The sequence below is a fragment of the Penaeus monodon genome, chromosome 33, assembly GCF_015228065.2.
Source record: "Penaeus monodon isolate SGIC_2016 chromosome 33, NSTDA_Pmon_1, whole genome shotgun sequence".
Lineage (NCBI taxonomy): Eukaryota > Metazoa > Arthropoda > Malacostraca > Decapoda > Penaeidae > Penaeus > Penaeus monodon.
In genome coordinates this window covers 23368981-23369295 of record NC_051418.1, presented here as the reverse complement: position 1 = coordinate 23369295, position 315 = coordinate 23368981, and the positions used below count along the sequence as shown (strand labels likewise).

General features: G+C 41.3%; 1 protein-coding gene across 1 annotated transcript in view; it reads left to right on the top strand.

Annotated features, from left to right (window-relative positions):
* LOC119594160 overlaps nt 1–315 on the top strand; it is a 7516-nt gene that overhangs the window by 1220 nt on the left and 5981 nt on the right. The window contains exon 3 of the mRNA XM_037943232.1: nt 117–305. Within this exon, the coding sequence (XP_037799160.1) occupies nt 117–305 (189 nt within the window). The remainder of the gene's footprint in view (nt 1–116; nt 306–315) is intronic.

Below are 315 nucleotides of genomic sequence, written 5' to 3'. Positions count from 1 at the left end.
ATTTTTACTGAATTCAATTTTTTTTTTTACTAAATCTAAATACTTTTAAAGAATTTATTATTCTTTTCAAATAGATCTAAATATTTTTACACCACGCATATGTCGCCTATACCCAGAGCCTCACAGACCTCCTTCTGCTGCGCCAAGAAAACCGGCTAACGGAGCTCACGCTGGCAGAGCAGACGTCAACGGTTGTCCTGAAGGAGGCGGTACAGCTTTTGACTGACATCAGGAATTCCTTGACCGGAAATCCATTTGCAGGAAGCGCCGTTCCGAATATCGGAAGTCCAACTCCAAGTCCAAGTATATTTTCCA